Genomic DNA, 23,559 nt, shown 5'->3' with positions numbered 1-23,559 from the left:
CCGGACCTCCGGACCTTTCTCTGCGAACTTAAGACATATTTATTTTCTTGCACAGGACTGGCCTAAAATTTTAAAATTTTAGCTGATTTTATGGGCTTTTAATTTTTATTAGTGTTTTAGGGTTTTGAAATGTATTTTAATAGTTGGGCCAAATTTAAATAAGTTTTTTAGCTATTGCTTTTAATTTGTATAGTACGTGTCTTGATTGTTGTTTTATTTGGCTGTTAACCGCCCTGAGTCCTTCGGGAGAAGGGCGGTATACAAATTAAATTATTATTATTATTATTATTATTATTATTATTATTATTATTATTATTATTATTATTATTATTATTATTATTATTATTATTAATGGCCTAGTGAATTAGGTTAATTCAGGACATTTAAGATTGTCAAAATATAATTAAGCAAATATGATTTAGCATAGTATTTGAACATAGAAAGTCATCCTTCACCTTTTATTTTTCCCATGCTACTGCAAAATTTTTCTTTTTATATACCGTATATACTTGAATATAAGCCGATCCGAGTATAAGCCGAGGTCCCCAATTTTACCCCAAAAAACTGGGGTAAACTGGGGACTCGAGTATAAGCCGAGGGAGGGAAATGAGGCAGCTACCGGTCAGGGGAACCTCCTCCTCAGCCGAGAAGGCTGGCGGCTCCCCGCCCGCCCTCTCACTGCACCGGCAGGGCTTCCCGCTAATGCAAAAGCCCGCCAAGTTTGCACCATCCGTATAATGTGAAAAAAAAAACCTCGAGTATAAGCCGTATATACTCGAGTATAAGCCGAGGGGATGTTTTTCAGCACAAAAAACGTGCTGAAAAACTCGGCTTATACTCGAGTATATACGGTATATGATTTTTAAATGATCAATAGATGAAATTATTTCTAAGATGTAGAACTTATAGGAATTATTCTTTTCTTTAAATCCCATTGGAGTCCTTTCCACATGGGCAGAAGAATCAGAAAATTTAAGGATGTGCATATTCATTGCTAATCTTGATGTTAGCTACTGAAAACTCAAAGTTATTGTTGGAACTCAGGAAAACATTTTGCCATCTCCCACAAATGTATAGTCTTTGTTATAGGATCTGACTTTAATATATTCCATCTATCTGTGTAATGTATTCATGAGGTTTTTTGAGCATATTTTCTTTACATAGTTTTTATAATCCTCTGTGGACATGCAGCAATGTTCCTTCCCTATCTATATATCTATCTTGTATAATAATTCTTAAGTTTTCAGAAAATCATATTTGCATTCTAGGTGTCAGAACCTATGTAGATCCCTTTACCTATGAGGATCCCAATCAAGCTGTGCGGGAATTTGCCAAAGAAATTGATGCCTCATGCATAAAGATTGAAAAAGTCATAGGTGTCGGTAAGCTCAAGACATCATATTAGCACTGAATTTATAATGGTGGAAGACTTACTAGGGTGTTGAATTGTTGGTTTATTTTATTTTATTTAATTTAAACATTCTGTTCCATCTTTATATTGTCAGTCTTCAGGCAATTTTCAAAAACATTTGAATAAAATAGTTTACAGTGTCTGTGAGGAGACCCAGTTTTTAAGTTTTTGACACATGAATTTAGATGACTAGAACAAGTTCATCATATTTCTGTTTTTACAAATTATAGAATATAACTTCTATAGTATTTTTTTTCCAAATAAAGAAAATGAGCAAATAATAGAATAAATCAAAGCGAAGTTGGTATACCATAAACCAAACTATACATTATCCTCATTTGGTGAAGAATCTTTGTGTGCCCACAGATTGCTCTTAATTTTTGGGGAGGAAAAAAGAATGCAATAAACATAACAGTGATGTAAATATATGTAGTTCTAGGTCAAAAATACAACTGGATATTAAATTTTCCATTTTTTATGGTACTCCATGTTTTTAAATGATGCTAAGTAAAATCTACAGGAACTGCACAATTGGAAGTGCAAAGGGACTTTGGGACTGCATGCAGCCTAAGCCAGACAAAAGCTTCTCTGTGCATAATGGAAGGAATGTAGTCAGGTCTTAATTGCATTAAAAAAATGGATATGTCTCGGCAGATTCCTTTTGATTGTGCTTCTTTTTCTGCAGGTGAATTTGGTGAAGTTTGCAGTGGCCGTCTCAAGGTTCCAGGGAAGAGAGAGATCTGTGTGGCTATCAAAACTCTGAAAGCTGGCTACACAGACAAACAAAGGAGGGACTTTTTGAGTGAGGCCAGCATAATGGGACAATTTGATCACCCCAACATTATCCACTTGGAAGGAGTAGTCACTAAATGTATGTTGGCCATCATCTGTCACTAATATGAATTAAGCCATGTCTTAAGCAGGGCAAACTGAAAGTTGCTATGAAATAAAATCAGTGCAGAGGTTCCTTCCCCCTCCCCCTCCCATTTCCTTCTGTAAAATGACAGATGGAATAGATCCACTGAGTGCTAATAATACGAAATCAGTGCAGGACTAGTCATTAATCTTCTTGTCAGCAGTAAATGGTTTTATCATTGCAGCTGATACCTTATCTTGAAGCAACTTATGCATAATTTAACAAGGAACATAATACCACAACTTTTAAAAGAACAGGAGTAAAATGGTAGAAGGATTGTTTGATTTAGAAATTGTGAACGATTAACCATTATTTTTAAAAATTATGAGGAAGTGATATTCCTCATAATTGGTAGTACTGAAGGAAGGAAAATAATCTCTCCCCCTCTCTGTATGTGTATGTATGTATATATGTATCATCTATCGTGCAATATTAATGCAATATCGGGGATTTTCAATTCAATTGGATAGAATGTGAAGGATGTGTGTTTGTGTTTTATTTTTCACTGAAGATGGCATTTAATTTCATTGTACGAGGTGCAATAACAATAAAGTAAAGTAATAATGTATGTATGTATGTATGTATATATGTATGTATGTATTTGTGTTTAATAAAAGTTGAAGCATAGTGCAATGTTGAAAACTTTCAAAAAGATTTTAGACTCTGCTGTGAAGACAAAAAACTTCTCAAAACAAAATAATCTTTTCCCTTAACATGAGACATATTATGTATGCATTTGATGATTTCTTTCATTTATGCATTTTTCCCATATTAGACAACACTTGATTTCTTGCTTTTAAGGCAGTTAACATTCAGTTTATCAATGAAGTCTGGTCTCAGGAAAAATGAGGTACAAACCTACGATCCTAATTTTCGGGCCAGAATTAAAGTGCATCTATGAAGCTTGCCTTCATAGGCTAAAATAGGCTATGAAGCTAAAATAAATAAATAAAAGTATTGTGAAGATCACAACTGAATTAAATTTATTTCAACAACAAAAAAAATGAAAATAGAGAAATACAAACAATGTAGTCATCTCTAAGTATCTTATCCCCTCAAGAACCAATCTTGAGAATTAGGTGATTAGTCAGAAATAGATTGGATGTGGCATGGTATATTATCAGTGGAAGGAAAACAATTAAAAATGTGCCTACAGCTTAAAGAAGAATTTTTGTTGTTGTTTCCTTGCTGTTACCAAGGTAAATTCTGAATTTAACTCAGGATTTCCTATTCAGCCAATGGAATCACCTTCTCTTCTCCTTCCGATACGTTTTAAAGGCAGAAAGTTCCATCAGCAAATCAATATAATTCTGTAAACAATAATGATGAAGAGAAAGATTTCAAAACTCTAAAATTCCTCCAACATTGAGTATTAGACTGCCCCCAAAATTATAATTTTGGAAATTTTCTTTAGATTGGACTTCAGCAGGAAGTACGTGACCAAAATGGTCCCTTTTTATTTTCTGATTCTAAGGCTGTAATATTTATGCTTTCTAAGCAAGATATGTAAGTACATTTTTGAAGATATTGTCTTTGAAATCATCTTTACTTTATATCTTTGCTGATTCTTCTGTATAAAGTCTGCCTACTTCAAACGTTTCAAATGTACTTAAAAACATATAGTGATAGATTGCTTACAGTTTCAGCATTTTGAATAAGTTCTTAAATTTCTTCATAGCAAATTCCTGGTGTTTGTGAGAAACAGATTCTTAGTTTCTACAGTATTTTCAATTAAGATATAAACAATTTAAATAATTTTAAATAATTATTTTTCATTAAAGAAGACATTTCTGCTTGGTCCACAGCATGTTTGCTGTAGTGATTTTTATATCACCTTAATAAACCAGGCAATCAACAGGGGAATCTTTATACTGAAACCCCACTGAGGCTTTTAACCTCCAAGCTGTTACAGCTGTAACAGTTATAAATGACTAGATAGTATTTGCATAATATACTTGTCACTGCATTAAAATGATTTAAAATTTCTAACAGAAGGTTGTAGGCCAAAACAAGTGAATTTTGAAGCCTGGTTTCTTAGTGCGTAAGCCTTTATAAACATATCCAGGTTTTAGTAAACAGACTCATATCAATTTTCTCTATAGAATTATTAGGAGTTGGTTGATATATAGTGCATTTATGAATCCTGAAATTATAACATAATATATAGATTGTTGAATGTCTTTGATGTTTGTGGGAATTAAATGATAGGAGAAGGAACAAGATAGTATAGATGCATCATTAGTGGTAAATTGAAATTTTAAATTTCAATTTCAAACTTCTTCTCTCGGATTGGGAGTTGACTCCAAGAAACATGCTGCTGAATTTTAGTAGTATTCTGCCAATCAACAATTTTCCTGGTTTATAGTGGAAATAAACAATAACTTTTGTATTGAGTTTAACATAATTCTCTTCCCTTTCCCACCTCCTACCCTATAAAACAAAATGGTATAGCTAGAACTTCTGGCTATACCTAGTGTTCCATATTTACCATAAGCCTGCAGACCAGGCTCCATTTCTCCATTGCTCTATGGGCTACCTCTTGCCCATAACCTCTCATCTTCCTGGGTGACCTAAATCTTCCTCTCATTAACTGGACAACTAATGAATGTTCAACTGACCCAATCCATACTACACTATACAACGCTGTTACAAACCTAGGTCTTGAACAACTTGTAACTAACAATACAAGACTCAACAACTGCCTTGACCTCATCTTCTGCAACAATCCAAACTCAATATATGGACTACAAATTAAAGAACCTTTTTCAAACAGTGACCCCTGCATGATTGATTTTCGTCTCAATATACGTCCATACTTAAATCATCATAACAACAGAACTCCCAACTACAACTTCAAAAAAGCCAATTACGACCTTATAAACAATGATCTTTCATTTCTGAACTGGCAAAATCTGTTTGCAACCTGCATAACCGCTGATGACCACTATAGAGTCTTCCTATTTGAAATCAATAGAGTCATTAAATTATATGTACCACGAATGACTACCATGTCCAAGAAAAACAAACTATCCATATCAATAAAAAAGCTTCAATCAAAAAAATCCTCTGAAAAGAAACAAAAAAGGCTATGTTACAAATTTCAAAAACCGCTACAGAAACATATGCAACCAAATAAAAACTGAATGCACAAATTACCACACCAAGCAAGAAGAGAACCTTCTACGCACAAATTCCAATCGTGCCTTTTATAATTTTGTCAACAATAAACTTAAAGACTCAAGATCCATCCCACCACTAAAAGATTCTAACAACAAAGAATGCAATGATGAAACAGTCAAAGCAAACTTCTTCAACATTTTTTTTGGCTTAGTTTTTGTTAACTCCGATAACATTCCACAAACGAACCAGCAATGGCTATGATGATTTAACTCATATAGATTTCACAGAAGACAACGTTGGTAAAGCTCTTCACAACTTAAAACCATCGCTTTCTATTGGACCCGATGGACTATGTGCATATTTCTTAAAAAAACTTTCCATTAATATAGCTGAACCCCTAAGTATTATCTTTGATAAAGCTTTCACTACCAGTTCTCTTCCCAAACTTTGGTCACTAGCCACAGTCATCCCCATCTTCAAAAAAGGAGACCCCAGCTTAGTCGAAAACTACAGACCGATCTCCCTTTGCTGCGTCACCTGCAAAGTCATGGAATCTATCATCAACCAATCCATTACCTCACACTTAGAAACTAACAACCTACTCTCCAACAAACAATTTGGTTTCAGGAAAAAGTTATCATGTAACTTACAACTTCTCCACTGCAAAAACATATGGACTTCAAATCTAGATCAAGGCAAATCAATAGATGCAATCTACATAGACTTCTGCAAAGCTTTTGACTCAGTAGTACACGATAAACTTCTCCTAAAACTAACATCCTATGGCATCTCAGGACCCCTCCACAAATGGATATCTGCTTTTCTGTCTAACAGACAACAAGTGGTCAAAATTGGCAATGCTTTATCAAATCCTGTTCCTGTCAAGAGTGGCGTTCCTCAAGGCAGCGCCCTTGGACCAACACTCTTTATACTATACATTAATGATCTTTGTGACCATATCTCAAGTAATTGTGTTCTCTTTGCTGACGATGTCAAACTATTTAACACCACAGACAACACTTCTATCATTCAAAACGACCTTGACCATCTAACCGCTTGGTCTAAAAATTGGCAGCACCAAATTTCAACCAGCAAATGCTCAGTCTTACATATAGGAAAAAGAACTCAAAACTAAGTACATACTAGATGGACATTACCTTACAGACGACCCCCATCCCGTTAAAGACCTTGGAGTTTTCATGTCAAATGATCTAAGTGCCAAAGCCCACTGCAACTACATAGCAAAAAAAGCTCTAAGAGTTGTAAACCTAATTTTGCGTAGCTTCTTTTCCAAAAACACCACACTACTAACCAGAGCATATAAAACATTTGCTAGACCAATTCTAGAATACAGCTCACCTGTTTGGAACCCTCACCACATCTCTGACATCAATACAATTGAACGTGTCCAGAAATATTTTACAAGAAGAGTTCTCCATTCCTCTGAAAACAACAAAATACCTTATCCCACCAGACTTGAAATCCTAGGCTTAGAAAACTTGGAACTCTGTCGCCTTCGACAAGACCTAAGTTTAACTCACAGAATCATCTATTGTAATGTCCTTCCTGTCAAAGACTACTTCAGCTTTAATTGCAATAATACAAGGGCAACCAATAGATTTAAACTTAATGTTAACCGCTTTAATCTAGATTGCAGAAAATATGACTTCTGTAACAGAATCATCAGTGCTTGGAATACTTTACCTGACTCTGTGGTCTCTTCCCATAATCCTAAAAGCTTTAACCAAAAACTTTCTACTATTGACCTCACCCCATTCCTAAGAGGACCATAAGGGGCGTGCATAAGCGCACAAACGTGCCTACCGTTCCTGTCCTATTGTTTTTCTTTTCTTCTTCCTATATATATATATATATATGCTTATACCTCCTAACATTTACTCATATATATGTTTATATACTATATAATCTTTTTATATGATGTTGTGACAAAATAAATAAATAAAATAAATGAGATTCTACAAGGATATTATATGGTTATCTAGGACTAGTAGATTATCATCATGTTTAATACAGCAGGTAACAAAATACTATGAGGCACAAATGAGCTTTCAAATACCTCCCTTGATACCTACTTTAGCTTTGATGCCTACTATGTTTTTTGTATCAGTATCAAATTTGTATTCAAACAAATTTGAAATTTGTTACTGAAGCATTACAGAGGTTTCAATGAAATGTTTGCCTTTTGAAAGAAAAATATGTGATTAGCTATGACCAATGTGGTAGCTATTTTGTGAATATATAAATCTCCTATGACAGCTATGTTTTGAGCATACTTGTTCTGAAATTTCAGAATGTTGTTCATCAAATTTTGCATTAGACAGTTAATTACTGCCAGACTAGAAACCAAACTGTACCAGGAATATGGGTTCCTTTAGACCACCCATGTCCAGGTTATATCATATGTTGAAGCAGAAATTAAAGCTCAACATAATTGGGCAATATTTTAATGTCATCCTTGTCTCCAGCCTTATTCTTGTATTAGCTACCCTCTGTTTAGGTATAATAGAGCCATTAATTAATATATTCATATGAAAAGTAATGATGCTTCTTTAAGTTTATAAGATGTTTTTTAATTGAAGAAAATTAATTAAAATTCCTTTAAATATATTTGTTAGGTGACTTTAGACATATTGCAAAGAGCCTGTGTCACGGATATACCTAGACTGGCACTAAATAGATTCAATTTTCAATGATGAATGTGAGGAGAGGTGAATGTTCACACATAAAGACAAATGACTTTGCTTAGCCTTTGTCTTTAAATAATTGAATTCCTAGTCAGAATGTCTAAATTCATACTAATGTGCCTGTCTTTGATTTCTGCATATGGGGTGAAAAAGAAGTCATTGCTTGTGCAAATAAGATAGTTAAGGGTCATAGATGCCTGATTTGTAATTCATACAAAAACGTTTCTTATAAACAAATTTCGAACAAGATCAAGGAATAGAACGTTTTGGCAATGGCTGAAGTGTGAAGGGCTGTGAATGTTCACATGTCAAAGAAACTGGAATTAAGGCAGGTGTCCCTCACTAAAAATGAAAATGATAAAAAAGCTTCAGCTTATTAATGTTCTATAATATATTGTTTTCTAATAAAAATATTTCTAAAGAGAAACCATAGTAGAATTGCAACATGCTGAGATAACATACTGGGTGAAATATATGCTAATCTAGAAATAATTATAGCAGTTTTTCAGTATGAAAATGTTTTTCAGTACCAATTTTTTCAGACAAATGTTTCAGCAGATCCTACCGGGGTTCGCCTCCCTCCCTCTTCCCTCCCTCCCTCCCTCCCTCTCTCCCTTCCTTCCTCTGAATTATATCCCATTTTGTGATCTATTCATGAATATTAAAATCAAATTTAGTCTTAAAAAGTAAAACATACTTGTGTACCTCCTGGGTCAATGCATTTAATTTCAGAAAGTCTATCTACAAAGAAGCATGGACCTATAAAAAAAATAGGTATGCACAATTGGATCCTCAAATGATTCTAAAAAATCTGAATATGCATAAAAGACACTTTAAGAATTAAATAGTGTTTATATAGACTATGAATAAATACACCAATGGCTGGAGTTGGATAACCATCTGACTGAGATGGTGTAGGGTTTCCTGCCTGGGCAGGGGGTTGGACTAGAAGGCCTCCAAGGTCCCTTCCAACTCTGTTGTTATGTTAATAATGGATTCAAAACATAATGGTTAGCATGGCATCCCTTATGGACAACCCAATGTTAGTTTTCAGCTTTGTATTAAATTTGGTCTTTTCTTGAGTAGAGTCTGATGACTAATTTGCCATGCCTTTTCAGGATAGAACAAATGAATGAAGCAAGATTAAAATATTAAAAATAAATCATAAATTAAATAAAGAGATAGAAAATTAGTCTTGAATGCCACACCTGGATCTTTGCTTACAGTTGACAGGCTGTATCTTTCAAACCATAACTTTGATTTTTTTTTTTCAGCCAAATGCCTACAGACATACAAATTGTCTAGCAAATGATGCAATTATCTTTACATTACTCCAAGTGCAAATAGGCCTATTTGGTCTATTACTGCATCTCCATTTCTCTTTAGTGAGCAATTATGGATTCTTATACTCTCTGGAGATTATGATGTGTACTGTAGTTAAAGACCTTGTCAGTGAGTTAGCTTAAGTGCTAATTTTCTGGCTGAAACTCACTAACACTTTTACATTATTTGTTTTCTGGCTCATTCTATAGGTTGGAAGTTGTTCCGTATTTTTTTTTTAAAGTTTAAAAAAAAGGCTATCCATTGACCCAATTGTCTGCATCTATGAACTCTGTTTTTTTTTTATCTCTAACTTTTAGGTAAACCTGTCATGATTATAACAGAGTACATGGAGAATGGTTCTTTGGATGCCTTTCTCAGGGTAGGTACTTGGCATGTAATAAAACCTAAAGAGAGAAACACTTTAATATCTTTGTTTATCTATTGGGGTTTCAAGATGAAATAGAATTATGTTTGGAGATGCTTATTAGGGCATTTTTCCCTATTTCTTTTGCTGGGAGGGTAAGTGAACCATAAAATAAGCTCTAAATAATCCATGTTTACTCAGAAGCAGGTTTGATTAAAATGCTTATTAAAAGTCTCACGTTGTTGTTGGTTAATTAAAATGGGAACATTCCACATATCCCAGGAAGCTAGTGCAAAAAGCACAGGATTATATTTTGCCAGTTAATTATAGGGTTCAATGGCAAGAAAGAAAGTAATGTAGTACAGTATGAGAGTTTTTAAAAGATGCATCACCCCTTAAGAACTGAGCAACAGGAGGTCTTGGTCCCAAGGAGGAATACAATCCTCAAATGTAGAATATATTACTTTTCTCACCAGTAAAGTTTGAATACTTGCTGCTGGATTTTTAGAAATTGTTCACCCTTATTATCTCACTTTTTAAGTGAGTTATCAACAAAGTCAGCATGTTTAGTATGATATATTTATGTTTTCCTTCAAGTAGCTTAGGGGAGCTAAGGGAGAATCAATTTGTTATCTAATGTCTGCTTGAATTTACTTAGTCAGTATAGACATTAGCACAACTTCTCATAAAGACTCGTCTTTATTCACTTTTAAAAAATAATGCTGATGGTGGGTTCAGGGAAAATCCCAAAAGTTGGAAAGAGAATTGATCACAAATATGTTCTTTTTATTTATCTTCCTTATTCCTTCCCTTCAGAAGAATGATGGCAGATTTACTGTAATCCAGTTGGTAGGAATGCTCCGAGGAATTGGTTCTGGAATGAAGTATTTGTCTGACATGAGCTATGTTCATCGAGATTTAGCTGCTCGAAATATACTAGTTAACAGCAACTTGGTCTGTAAAGTTTCTGATTTTGGTATGTCCCGGGTTCTAGAAGATGATCCTGAAGCAGCCTATACGACTAGGGTAAGTCAAAATCTGTCTGCCCATCTCTGTCTGTCTGTCTGTCTGCCTATCTATTGTATATGTCTTCTAACTCAATAAAGATACTAGATGAATATTTGCAAAATATATGATATTATCTAAAGTCATGTGTTGAAAAGACACCTGTAAATCTCCTTTCCTGGTCAATATTTATATAATATCCCTCGTTTTTTGGATCTTGAAGAAAATACAGCTTTAATGAAAATATTGAGAGACAATGAAGATGACCTGCTTCTGTTAAATAGGTTTTGGTAGTTTATATGATTTTAATTATCATATTTTATGATTAAGAAGTGATTGATATTATTTTGAATATATTTCTATTTTACTGGTTTTATTGTTGTGTTGCTTGATATAAGTGGCCCAGAGCCATTTGGAGCTGAGCAGCATTCAAACTATAGTAAGTAAGTCAAGAAAAAAAAACTTGTGTTTTCATGTGCTGTTTGCTTATTTATGGAAATCAGTGACATTTTCATAAACATGAGTATGTTTACAACTGGTGGAACAATACTCACTTTAGTGGCTTCATGAGTTTTTGTTGACTGCATAAAAAGTCTAATGAGGCAAAAATCAGAGCTTATACAGCAGTATCCTAGTGATCATAAACATCCTTGAAGCTTATACACATTAGGATAAAAGGTGGTGCAAGGTTTATCATGAAGAAGTATAATTTTGTTAGATGTTTTGCTTTTAAATGCCAGCAGTTCTCCATCTGTTTTTCCAAGTACAGAGATTGTTAGAAAAATCTAGTTTGTGCTGTTTAATTTTCAGACTTCCCCTATAATGAACATGCAGTTCATTAAAAAGACTGGGGAGGGGAGAGAAAATTGCAATCTGCCTTCTGAGTATTTTAATGCTGTCCAGCCCTGTAATTTCCCACTAACAAGGGCAGTGACGTTTTGAGCCAAGACAGATTTCTAGAGAGCTGTGTTCAAACAGAAGGTCAGGAGAAAATGATTGAAAATTTCCTTGCAATTCAGCAATGCAAATATAGTGAAGTGTTTTCCCTTCCAATGGAACAGCAATATATATATATAATTTGCATCACAGTACATTGTCTTGTTTTGATATCACCATTCAGGACAGTTTGGATAAGTACCACAGTTGAGTAACCACAATTAATTTCAAATTGTTATAGGGTTTTTTTAATGCCACTGATACAAGCCAAGCTAACCATATGGGTTGTAGGGATAAAAAGTATTTTTTTAATTACCATAATAAATGAAAAAGAAAGCTATAACTTGGCTACCATCCAAAGTATCAAATACCATGAGTGCAAGAAATCAGCTCATGTGCTTGTGTCTTTCTCATCATTTTGATGAGCAGCTGCCAACACTGAAGTTCCAATCACCAGTCATTGAATGTTTTCAATTCCAGGAGTTGGTACAGGTGATACTAAAATGAAATACCACTTAGACATAAATATACCCAAGCACAATAACATGTATTTTAAGTGAATTAAACAAAAAAAAAAGACTTTAAAGGATTATTCTAGACCCTGTGAACATTTTCTAAAAATAAAAGGGATTGGTTGCTGTAATCCTATGCTTTGTGTAAACATCTGCCCATTTACCAAAAGAGGAGAGAGAAGGATGCAGGCAGAATACCTGGCTATGGGCTAGAAGAACTGGTATGGTGACTAGTTAAAGTAATTAAAGTAATACTATGTAACAGCATAATGTGACAAGTTTTCTATGTTCCAAAAATGTTCTGGAAGGATATTTTAAATTTATATCCTTTTTAAAATTATTTTTATACATAGTTCAAGCTAGCCAATGAACCTAATACCCCTTTCTTCTCTGCAGCCAAACCTGTGGAATGGCCTGGGTTATGCTGAGAGACAGTGATTGGCCCAAAGTCACCCAGTTGGTTTTCATGCTTTAAAGCGGGACTAGAATTCACAGTCATCTGGTTTCTAACTTGGTGCCTTAAGCATTAGATCAAACTGGCTCTCTAATTTTTATAGATTTATAAAATTATACATAAATACATTTATGTATGATTTATACATTTATAAAATCATACATAGCTTGGAAATATAGAGAGCAATTTTTTCCCTCTCATTTATTAACTGAAGAAAAATGTGAGGAAAATCAGGGCCATTGCAACAAATAGTTAAAGTTGTAATATCAGATAAAATGGTCACCAATTTTGATTATTTTAAAAGGGACACAACACATTCTTAGAGCTTAGAAAATTGGGGGGCTTTTTGTCTCAACTACTATAGAATTAAAAAAAAAACAGATTGCTAAGGAGCAGCACTGGAAGAGAATTATCCCCTTCATGCACCATTCATTGTCTGATGTGCTTGACAGATTATTGGACTAGATATGCTCTTGACCTGATCCAGTAAAGATCTTCTTGTGTTCATATGTTCTTAAATTGCAAGTGATGTTAAAGGTTGGTAAGACAGAATGTCACCTTTCTGATAGCAAGGTATTTTTTTACAATTTCTTTAAATACAGTAAATCTAGTTTAATCATGTTTTCCATCACTTTCTTGGGATAGAAGCTAAGCCAGGACCTCACCCTCAGTTCTTATAGTGTTTCAATGGTTTTCTTCTAATCTGCTTGTGTGGCAGGCACAGGAAATACCATTGTATTTTACTTCCCATATCATTTTAACATGTGGCTTAATTCTTGAGTTTGTGATTAAAATTAGATAGTGACCTGAGTTTCTTTGTCAATTGTATCTTGCTTTGTGATAAATATAGACCGCGGTTTAATTGGCTTTGGGCCATTATCCCAGTTTTTCATGTGTTGATTATAACAGTCCCATATAGCCATAATTCCTTATTGTTTAAAAGGCAAGGAATAGAATAGAATAGAATAGAATAGAATAGAATAGAATAGAATAGAATAGAATAGAATAGAATAGAATTTTTTATTGGCCAAGCGTGATTGGACACACAAGGAATTTGTCTTGGTGCATATGCTCTTAGTGTACATAAAAGAAAAGATACCTTCATCAAGATATATAAGGCATCATGAAAATCATCCCAGGATTTATAAGCAAGTTAGATAAAACAAACTTGGTTTGGTTTTGACAACAGTCATAATACAACTTAATGTGTTAATCATAAAAATCAAATTTATGGGGAAGTAATGACAGAGTCAGCTCTGTGGAGGACAGACCTGATGCCATGACAGAAAAGGTGAATTCACTGGCTCCTCAGAATTCCTCTATAGATAAGGAAAGGGCTGGGTTACTCCCAATGCTCCATACAGAAGTTTCCCATTAAGAGACTGTAAGACTGTTTTAGAGCTCTGGAAGCTGGGAGAATGACATCTCACTTAAACCATGGTTCAATGCTTTTAAATGGATACTAGGTTCATATAACTCCTTTCTTAACCACCTTAGCATGTTGCATGTTAATGATTTTTTGGATGTTAAGAATCTTCAGAAGGCCAATTTACATTATAACAACTGAATTTCCTTTTATCTTTGATTAAATACATTTTTTACAGATAAGGACAGTAAAAGAATAAAAATAAAAAATAATTTAATTTTTTAACTTATTTTTGAATAAACAGCAAAAGGGTGGCTAGTTGATTTTGGAAAGTTATAAACAGAGGCCATATGGACGTGAAAGAATATTGAGTTGTTTATAAAATTTTACAAAAATAGATCAGAGAATTTTGAAAATAATTGTAAGAAATCTTGTTGTAGATTTTATATAAATATATGGAGCAATATTATTTCATCATGAAAGACTCAAGGATATTTGAGAACAATCTGCTCAGAATGTTCTCTTTATCTGCTACTATAATACTGGATTTAAAAGAGGTTACAGAAAAGAAACAGACTTTACTGCACAAAATAGAGATTGAGCTAATTTGTATGTGGATCTGAAACCGGATCTAAAAATGCCAGCCTACAAGAATGATATGCAAAATGATGCTACCCTGGATTTACAAATGAAACTGACTAAACTTTTAATAATAATAAAACAATAATAAAAGGGAACAAACAAATAATGAATCAGAAGAATGACTTAGGTAGCTTTCTTATTGTGGATTCAGAGATATTTTAAACTCCTAATGAAGGAGTTTCTGACAGGAGACAAAGAGAAAATGATAAGAAATTAACTTGTGGGACAATGTCCAAATGGTGCTTTTTTATTTTTCTCTCAAAAAGCAACTGGACTTTCTTGGGTTTCTTGGATGAAAAGCAAAGGTTTTCAAAGGAAAACCAAAACCAAAACTAAGAAAGTCCAGTTGCCTTTTGAGAAAAAATAAAGGTGTACCTTTGAGACAACCATGACTAGATGATTGAGAATATCCATGGGACATTATTTTGACGGATTAAAGATCAAGCTTTTAAAAGTAGATTTAAGAAACAATATAAATAGACTTATTTCATTAAGATTAATATATGTATGTATTGTGTGTGCATGTGTGTGTTTGTGTGTTCATGTATATATGTTATTCCTATAGCTCTTAATGGACTTTTGCTGATTCAGAGTGAATGATGAAATTGTGTAATTTATCCATTGATAAGAGATGAGTTATGGAATGTAAAATTGCTATTAAAATATCAGAGAATGTCATAAATTTTCTGTCATAAGTTGATAATGTCATAAGTTCTTATTTGGAGAAAAAAGAAATAGTTTTTTAATTTTTTTTTACTTTTAATTTTTTATATTCTTCTTTTTGCATTTGTAAATTTTAATGAAAAATATTATAAAAATATGCTACTCATAAAAATACATGTCCTGGATTGTACCAGATGAGGTTTTAAAAAAGAAAAATGATTCTGTCTTTTTTTTTAAGCAAATAAAATTTATGTTATTTAATTATTTATGGTCATGTTTAATCTAGAGAAGCTAAAGCAAGTAATAAGAATGGTACTGTTTTCAGCCATTATTCTTGCCACATTTGGTGATAAGAAGGCACGCATTAGACTTGTAATGACAACATGTTTTATTCGGTTTCAGAACAGTATACATGTTCTGAAGTATTCCAAAGTGGTATTCATGAATTGATTTGTTGACTGTGAACAGGCCATTGAGTTGCTTGATAAATGTGTCTCTCAGTCAAGTTCATATAAAACAAGCCTGGCAGGAACAGAAGACCAGAAAGATTACAGTACCAGAGCTCCTGCTAGCAACCATCTAAATGATAGGAACAAAATGCTAATCTTATGAAACTGTATTTTGTGAGTTTAGCAAATTAATGTACACATAAAAGAAGAATATTTGTAGCTCAGGGTTGAACTGTGGGATCCTTGATCCTCCCTGAGCTTTTCTTGAAGCCCTTTCATTATCAAACTAGATAACAACTAACACTCTAGCTCTGGTGATATTACCTAGTTTCGTAATGAAATGTCTGAAAGAAAATAACTGAGGTTCAGAGAGCCTGGACCACACAGTGTGTTAATGTAGCTGTAAGCAGAGAAATCAATACATTTTTGTTTGTGTACACACCCACACAAAGACATATACAATATATATACATGGTGTAATATAATACCAATACTAATAACAAAACAATAAAACAAAAACCCAAACCCTACTGCAATATAATGCATAAGACCATTTTATGATTTTGATTCCCTGCCAGCAACACTTGATCTTTGCTTCTCTTCATAAATAAAAAAGAGAGCTCAGTATAAAAGTAGAATTCTATAAAATCACAATTTTCCTTAAAAGGAGCAAACAAAACTGTTTGTGTCGTTTAAATAACAAATATATGCCTTATAATCTGCAAGGCCTGATCATAATTAAAAGCCCAATATAAGCTTTTAGGCTTCCCTTTCCTTACCAGGACCCTTGAAAACCCACTCCAACCACTGAAATGTTTGCAGGTAGTCCTCAACTTACAACATCTGATCTGATAGCCGTTTGAAGTTATAGTGTCACTAAAAAAGTGACTTTTCACCATTTTTCTGTTGCGGTATCCCCATGTCATGTGATCAAAATTCAGAAACTCAGCAACTGATTCAAATTTATGAGGGTTGCAATGTCCTGGGATCATGTGATTATCTTTTGTGACCATCTGACAAGCAAAGTGGGGAAGCAAGATTCACTTAACAACCATGTCATTAATTTAACCACTGCAGTGATTCACTTAACAACTGGGGCAAGAAAAGTCGAAAAATGGGACAAAATTAATTTAGCAAATGTCTCATTTAGCAACAGACATTTTGGGCTCAGTTGTGATCATAAGTTGACAGCTACCTATATTATCTTCCTCACCTATATACTTAACTCATACTTAAAATACCATTTGAGGTAAGAACAAAGATGAGAAAACTATTTCTTCTCTTTCTGATGAAGAGATTGAATTTTTCATGCTTAAGTCTGCTTGCTTCCAAATTTCTTTGCTTACAGAAAAAGTATGTCTTTTGGAGGAGTTGTGGGGAGACAGGGAATGTTATCTTTTCATTAATGTCCTGTTTCTTTATATAAGTAATTATGAACATTATATATAATTGTAATCATGTATAAATGAATAAACAAACCTTAAGTATTTGCGGTTGTATAAATGCTTCTGTTGATTCATTTGTAGGGTGGTAAGATTCCTATCAGATGGACTGCACCAGAAGCAATTGCGTATCGTAAATTTACATCGGCTAGTGATGTCTGGAGCTATGGAATTGTCATGTGGGAAGTGATGTCATATGGAGAGAGGCCTTATTGGGATATGTCCAATCAAGATGTAAGTGTCTGTCACCTTCATGGGAACTACTTTTTGTGATAAATTGGAGTTGGAATTGAACATGAGTGATACTATAGCACAATCATTTTATTCAGTGTAATGTGATATTTTATTTTCAAGGAGAGAGAGAGAGAACCAGGTTTTAGCAGTTTATGAAAAATTAGAAAGGTGGGATTAGCATAGATCTAAATGGGAAAAAAAGGTGCCAGAAGTCCTGTAAGAGACTAGGAACTGTTGAGATGTTGATAGCATGTTACATCACTTGGACATTTTTCTTTTTTAGTTTAAGTGGCCCATAGGGCAATCTTCTAGGATCCCAGAAACAGCACTAGATTGTTTTTTTTACCAGTCTATAGTTGAAGTTAATGGAGCATATTTTATGTTGGGATAAATACAATTTTGCTAAGATATATTTGATCAGATAGTTGCTATTCATTCATTCATTCATTCATTCACTTATAAAATTTATTGGCTACCCATCTTATCACAAGGTAACTCTGGGCAACTTACAATCATGAAAAATAAATATAAATATTCTAAAAACATGAAGTTAAATCAGTCCAAATGCTGTGGTAGAATTAAAGATGGGGGGAGCAAAGGCAGGATAGGGTTGAGGGTGGAATCTGTTGTTAATCAATCAGCCACCTTCACTCTACCCTACTGCAGTGTTCTGCCATTGGAGCCCTGAGCTAGCTAGAAGAACCAGATTTTTAAGCTCCTGTTGAAGGTCAGGAAGCCAACCTTATACTGAAGGGTAAGATGTTCCAGAGGGCAGGTGCAACAGCAGAGAAGGCCATCCTTCTGGACCCCAATGACCAGAATAATCGGGTTGACTCCTCTGCCAGCACAATGGGATGGGCCAATTTCAGCGGGATGAGATATTCCCGCAAGAAACCTGGACTCATGCCATGAAAGGCTATCCATATCAGAATAATTGCTGTAAAGATTGAATTTGGATTGGATGAAGGCAATCAAAAGACTATGACCCTAATTCATTTCCATTTTTATTTGTGGGATACCACCAACAGAAGTTTCTTACAAATTACCCAAAGCAGAAAAAAAGTTAAATTAACTGGAAGTGCTTAACTTCCAGAAAATTTTCCAAAGTTTGTGAAATTGATTAGAGAATTGCAAAATATCAAGGGAATGATTGAAAGGATTGCTCATGAGCTTTGCTTCTTTGTTGTTGGTCAGGAAGGGAATCATCCATACATCTACCCTTTAAAAAATATCTCACACCTTACAGCAAATGTGCAGGAAGGAGAAATGTTGACAAGACAGAGAAATAAGTGAGAAAATTTGAAATATCTGGCTGCTTGAGATTTTGCAACATATTATACAGACCTCCACATATAGGCAGTTAAATACTCAATTTACATATTTTAATTTTACCATAAGAATGGAGGAATGCATTGCTTCAAAAAATAAATGTTTCCATTTATAAAGCATTTCAAACTGTGGAGACGAAATTGCTGATACTGATTCTGTATTACTTTTTTCATTTGAAAATATTTTATTATATCTATAAAGCAGGTTTTCCGTTGATATTTTGAAACTATTTTGAGCTGACAATTTTATTGATGCTTTTATTATTATTTATTGTGTGAAAAGTTTGAGGAATAACAACAGAAGATATCTCCTTGTAGTATATTAATAAACGAGCTTTAGTCAATGACCCTTTGTACATTTTGTAAGTTCTTTTTATCATCTGGAATACTTCATTCCAAGTGGGAGTTAATAAAATTACTGTTTTTCTAAATGAGACTGAATGCAACTGCAATATGACAGAACAATCTTAAAAGGAAGAAAACACTGATATACAAAATAAGCATTATCAGATTGATTTATAAACAGCTCAACATTTCTTGCTTCCTTGACTCCTGAGATATAAAACAGAGAACCCTTTGGTCATCAATTGGAAGTACATTAATTTTAAGATGTTCGCCCATTAATAGAAGTTAAAAGTTGCTGATGTTTACAAATGTGTTTTATCACATTAGTCAGATGACTTTTTAAAACCCTTCAAAAGTGAACTATAGAAAGGGACACATTTTATCTTAGTAATATAAAATATAAAACAACTGTATAAGATCATGCACATACTTTGAAGATAAGGGATTTTAAGTAGCAGAATTAAGAAAGTAGGCCTATTCAGAGTAGACAGTATTGGAACAAGATGATCCTGTGCTTTTAACTCAGAATAAACAAAGTCACTAACATTTAATGTGGAAAAAATGTATCAGAGGCATTTTATAACACAAATTCTTATCAAATTATCAACAATAAAAATAGATTTAGTGCTGCCCTTTTGTTCATATTGTCCAATTAAAAGAATGTCAAGATTAATTGAACAGTAGCGCGGTTCTGATGCCTTTTACCAGAATTGTGTCCCTTTGGACAAGGGGCCATCGAAACCACAGCTCATGTCCTGTTGTATTGCCCCCTGTAAGTCTATGACTCACAGACTTATAAACTTATCTGATTAAATATGTGGAAACTCTGATCATTTCTATGAAAAACTACTATTGTTAACTATTGTTGGATCAGTAGGATTCAGTTTCCCTTAATATAGCTAAGTTTTGTCTGTAAAATTAGGCAAATTTTGGTCACCCATTGATTTCGCCCTAAAGTGTAATATATTATTATGCCTGGTGTTTAGTTCTGTATGGTTTTGTTTTATTTTAATAAATTATAAAATTTTTGTGTGCTGGTCCATGACCATAATAAAAATTGAATTAAAAAAAGATTTAAAAAATCCTCACAGCATTCAAATTGTCACTTAGATGGAAAAAATGCTTACTAGTGACAGTGGGGATGAGAGAATATCCATCTTTTTTCTTTCTGTTTGAATGTAAATAAGACTTGGGAAATTATTAATTTTATTTTCGTGAATAGGGTGGAGTTTCTAGAAACCTGGAAGACAACATTCTTCTCTGTTTCTCTTAATGTTTAGTGGCCATGTAGAAGTATGAATCAACATTGCTAGCCATGGTGCCTGAACTACTCTTCATGTGAAACAAATTGTATGGTTGTGTGAATCAATGTGTGTGGCCAATTAATCTTTCTTGAGTCTGTAAAGATTGCCAGCAAGAGTGCCCATTAGTGCCAGCTGTGATGGCATGAAGTATTGTGAACTAGGCATGCCCAGCAGTTGGAAACTGGGTCTCGATTATGCATGAGTTTATTCTCAGTAGCTTTGCCAAATAGGCAAATATGATAATGAGATGCATGTATGGAAGAATTTATGTGATTTTTATGCAAACTGGTTTGAGATTTATTTATTTATTTGTTTGTTTGTTTATTGAATTTCTAGACCGCCCTTCTCCCGAAGGACTCAGGGCAGTGTACAGCCAGGCTAAAAACATACACAATATACAATATTAAAAATTGAATTAAGACACTTATTACACAATTGGCCGAAAAATTAAAATAATTAAAATCTAAAAAACCCCAATTTAAAATATAAATAGAATTTAAAATTTAAAAGCTAAACAGTTTAAAAACGTTTAAGCTAGCCCCGCGCGAATAAACAAATATGTTTTCAATTCGCGAAAGGTCCAAGGTCAGGTATTTGACGAATCCAGGGGAAGTCCATCCCAAAGAGTAGGAGCCCCCACAGAGAAGGATCTTCCCCTGGGGGCCGCCAGCCGACATTGTTTGGCTGACGGCACCCTGAGAAGTCCCTCTCTGTGAGAGCGTACGGGACGGTGGGAGGCATGAGGTAACAGCAGGCGGTCCTGTAGGTACCCAGGTCCCTAGCCATGGAGCGCTTTAAAGGTGGTAACCAAAACCTTGAAATGCACCCGGAAGGCAACAGGTAGCCAGTGCAGTCTGCGCAGGAGAGGTGTTACATGGGAGTTACGTGGAACTCCCTCTATCACCCACGCAGCTGCGTTCTGGACCAACTGAAGCCTCCGAGTGCATCTCAAGGGGAGCCCCATGTAGAGAGCATTGCAATAATCCAGGCGAGAGGTAACGAGAGCATGAGTGACCGTGCATAAGGCATCCCGATCAAGGAAGGGGCGCAACTGGCGAACCAGGCGAACCTGGTGAAAAGCTCTCCTGGAGACGGCCGTCAGATGATCTTCAAATGACAGCCGTGCATCCAGGAGAACACCCAAGTTGCGCACCCTTTCCCTTGGGGCCAATAACTCGCCCCCAACAGCCAGCTGCGGCTGCAGCTGACTATATTGGGGTGCCGGCATCCACAGCCCCTCCGTCTTGGAGGGATTGAGCTTGAGCCTGTTCCTCCCCATCCAGACCTGTACGGCCTTCAAACACCGGGACAGCACTTTGACAGCTTCGTTGGGGTGGCCCGGGGTGGAAAAGTACAGCTGAGTGTCATCAGCGTACTGCTGATATCTCACCCCGAAGCCACTGATGATCTCACCCAATGGCTTCATATAGATGTTGAACAGGAGAGGCGAGAGAATCGACCCCTGCGGCACCCACAAGTAAGGTGCCTCGCGGTCGACCTCTGCCCCCCTGTCAACACCGTCTGCGACTGGTCAGAGAGGTAGGAGGAGGACCACCGATAAACGGTGCCTCCCGCTCCCAATCCATATCCCAATATGGATCATATTGCCATAATTCATCACTGCACACATATAACATTACACACTCCACAATAGGATAATTTGCAGCTGGCCTTTTGGGGTACAGGGTAGTGAGCAATTACACCACTCCTGCACTTCATGACATACAGATTTGGGTGAGTTAAAAAGAGCCAGGTGTTAATAACAGTGAGACTGATGCAAACCATTATACAACAGCTGAACTATAGTCTGGTTCCTGGAATTATATGGTTATATGCTGATCTCTTCTGGGTTTCACTGGCAGCCAGAAGATCAATGATCCCTGGAGCAACAAAACGTTTAATACAGAAAAATTATAATAGCTATAAAATACATTTCCATTGCCTTTTTGGCGAAGGGGCGGGAGAGACTTAGAAGAAAAATTATATGACAGGATAGAATCATAGAATATGAGGATGATTAAAAAAAAAACTTTGGAGAGTATCTCATCAAATTCTCAATTATGGTATCCTAAGCAGATGGCCACCAGCCTCTAATACAACATTTTAGCAAATAAAAGTCCACATTTCATCAGGATTGTTCTATTGTTGAAAAGTCTGACTATTTGGAAATTATTTCTGATACCCAGAAATAATGAATTTCCTTGTAAGTTAAGTCCATTGTTTAATGTTTTGTCCTCTAGAGTGCTTCTGCCCCCTATTCTACATGTCTGCCCTTCGGATATTTGAATATAGCTGTCATGCATTGCACATTCTTTCTGGGGTAAACATAAAAAATGATTCCAATGAGTTTCATAACTTTTTTTCCTAGTCCCGTATCATCTTGGACACTGACCTCTAGAAATGCTTCCATTCATCAATCTCCTTCCTAAAATGATTGGACCACTTATTCTCTTTATATTCTAACCATAACTGAATAGAGAAGAACAATGGCTTCTTTTGATCTTGATGCTGTAATTCTGTCCAGTATGGTCTTGCCCATCTTACAATCATTTCTTTGATTTTTCTTGCCTAAATGAAATATTATATTTGTTTCTTGCAGAAAATCATCTTGTTACTTTCATTATTCTAACTTGTCAATATCCTCCTGAACCCTGATGCTGGTCCCCAATTTTTATATCATCCACAAATTGGATGATAAATCAGACAATCATATTTTCTAAGTTTTACCAAGACATTTATAAATATGTTGAATGATATTGGGGCTAGAACGGAGTCCTAAATACATCATTTGACATCCTGCCTTGGTGTACAAATAGCGCTTGAGTAGAATGCTTCAGTCATCTCTGGACCTAATAGTCGTATAGTTTATTCTCATTGTACTATTTTGTTTACTAGAATTTTATGCAAGTCCAGTTAAATTATGTTCACCTCTTTTTCATGGTTATGGCCATGTTTAGATCATATTAAGTCATATATGACTTCTTTTTTTTATTGAAAAAGTTTTACAAAAAGCTTCCTTCCCCTCCCCTCTTTCCCCTCT

The 23,559-nt window shown here is 34.8% G+C and overlaps 1 protein-coding gene across 1 annotated transcript in view; it reads left to right on the top strand.

The window, feature by feature from the left end:
• The window catches only part of EPHA4 (EPH receptor A4), a 182,043-nt gene that overhangs the window by 140,929 nt on the left and 17,555 nt on the right, over positions 1 to 23,559 (top strand). The window contains exons 8-12 of the mRNA XM_058188074.1: positions 1,269 to 1,382; positions 2,097 to 2,282; positions 9,793 to 9,854; positions 10,656 to 10,865; positions 17,393 to 17,542. Of these exons, the coding sequence (XP_058044057.1) occupies positions 1,269 to 1,382; positions 2,097 to 2,282; positions 9,793 to 9,854; positions 10,656 to 10,865; positions 17,393 to 17,542 (722 nt within the window). The remainder of the gene's footprint in view (positions 1 to 1,268; positions 1,383 to 2,096; positions 2,283 to 9,792; positions 9,855 to 10,655; positions 10,866 to 17,392; positions 17,543 to 23,559) is intronic.

This window comes from Ahaetulla prasina, chromosome 6 (assembly GCF_028640845.1).
Source record: "Ahaetulla prasina isolate Xishuangbanna chromosome 6, ASM2864084v1, whole genome shotgun sequence".
NCBI lineage: Eukaryota > Metazoa > Chordata > Lepidosauria > Squamata > Colubridae > Ahaetulla > Ahaetulla prasina.
Note: the sequence above shows the minus strand (reverse complement) of the source record. Positions and strands in the feature narration are given on the sequence as shown.